The 1,625-nt window shown below is 43.1% G+C and overlaps 1 protein-coding gene and 1 pseudogene across 3 annotated transcripts in view; both read right to left on the reverse strand.

The window, feature by feature from the left end:
• Atp10b (ATPase phospholipid transporting 10B (putative)) overlaps positions 1–1,625 on the reverse strand; it is a 224,934-nt gene that overhangs the window by 76,993 nt on the left and 146,316 nt on the right. For all 3 annotated transcript variants that reach the window (XM_004629405.2, XM_023713139.1, XM_023713140.1), the window contains one exon: positions 460–545. In XM_004629405.2, coding sequence (XP_004629462.1) covers positions 460–545 — 86 coding nt within the window. The remainder of the gene's footprint in view (positions 1–459; positions 546–1,625) is intronic.
• The window catches only part of LOC105741936, a 5,505-nt pseudogene continuing 4,460 nt past the window's right edge, over positions 581–1,625 (reverse strand).

Consider the following 1,625-nt stretch of genomic DNA (forward strand, 5'->3'; position numbering starts at 1 on the left):
AGAATCTTACTATGATCCTTATTTTACAGATGTGGCAACAGAGAAGGTAATCACTTCGCTTAAGCTCACACAGCTTAAGATTAGAAGAACTCTGGTTCAAGCCCAGCTCTGTCAACTCTAAAGTCCCCCACGTCAGTCCTGTCTCTTTCACAAGACCCATCTTAGCTAAAACATTTTCCTCTCCTGACTCAGAGCATGGCCTTAATTCTGATGCTATTTTACCAAAGTTCCAAATAAACCACTAGTGTGCTTAAGCCTGACAAATGATTAACAGTCACTCAGAACAACAACACAAAAGAAGAGGAAAACAACCTATTGCCCAACTTAGAGATCTCTAGACCTTCTTTATAGTAAAAAGCAACTCTCAGGATCTAGATGCTTGTCTGGTCATTTCAAGAAAACATTTTCTTAGCTGCACAGGAGATGTTTACTATCAGTAAAGAGATGTTTGATACTTACATGTAACCCTTAAATTTGTTGAGGTGGTTGTTGGGTTTCTCACACACAATAGTGTTGTGGAAGTGTTCTGGTTGGAACTGTCCCTCCTGTGAGAAAGAGGACTCTGTGTGAGGTTATTAAATCAGAGTGAGCCTGTCTTCATAGGATTATCAGAGAGCTGGCTAATCACTGCTAGAGCCACGGCAAGAGGGCAATCCTTGCTCTGCCACCCTGTGGCAGTTACAATGTGTCTGAGGAAAACAGTTGAGTCCTCCTCATTAAGGAGGAGAAGGTAGATGCACATGAGAAGCTGGCTGCAGGGTGGAGAAAGCCAGGGACTCAGAACCTGTTTCAGAGCTTGGAGCTCTTGGAGCAGCCCTGGGCAACAGAACCAGACCCCCCCCCCAGTGGCCGTGGTGCAAGCCCTGTCCCGTGTCTCATGGGGTTCTGAGCACCTCAGGGCTGGTAGCTTGACCAAGAGTTACTTTTTAAACTTAATTTCAAATAAAACAACGACATGTACCTAGAGCGTATATCTCACTAAGGAGCCCAGAACCTGAAGAAATGGATTGTAAGTTGCATACCTGGAGATGGCCGCAGCTGATTCACATTGACTTTGGGGTTTAAAAAATACATCCACACATAGGGTTATGAACGTACCTGTATACCTATTTGTGCACTTCAGAAATGAGTTCAAGCTCCTATATTTTTGTCAACTTAAAAATCTTCGTTTAAAAAAATACGTTAACACTTGAATAGAAGCCTACTATAGAATGCACCATATTTCCTTTAATAACTTCACTGTTGAATATTTGTGGTGCTTTCCTCTGTTTTGTTATTATAAAGATGATATATTATAAAGGTGTTGGGCCTGCCAAATAGCTCAGTGGATTGAAGTGCTTGCAAGCAGGTACAGGGGCTAGGGGTTTGATCCCCAGGCCTACTGTGCTGGTTCAGCCCCTGGGGTGCGCTGAGATGGCCATTGAGACTGGACGTGGTGGTGCGTGCCTGTAATCCCAGCTTTGGGAGGCTGTAAGCAGGCGGATCACTACGAGCCTGATCTGTGTAGCAAGACCCTGTACTAAATACATTTTTTAAAAAGTTCTTAACTATGTACTTCTTAAAAAGGTATTGCAAGTGCACAAGGTATTTATAATACAATGTAGGTAAACCATAGAAAGAGGCGA

Source organism: Octodon degus, unplaced genomic scaffold, assembly GCF_000260255.1.
Source record: "Octodon degus isolate 3935 unplaced genomic scaffold, OctDeg1.0 scaffold00029, whole genome shotgun sequence".
In the NCBI taxonomy this organism is placed as follows: Eukaryota; Metazoa; Chordata; class Mammalia; order Rodentia; family Octodontidae; genus Octodon; species Octodon degus.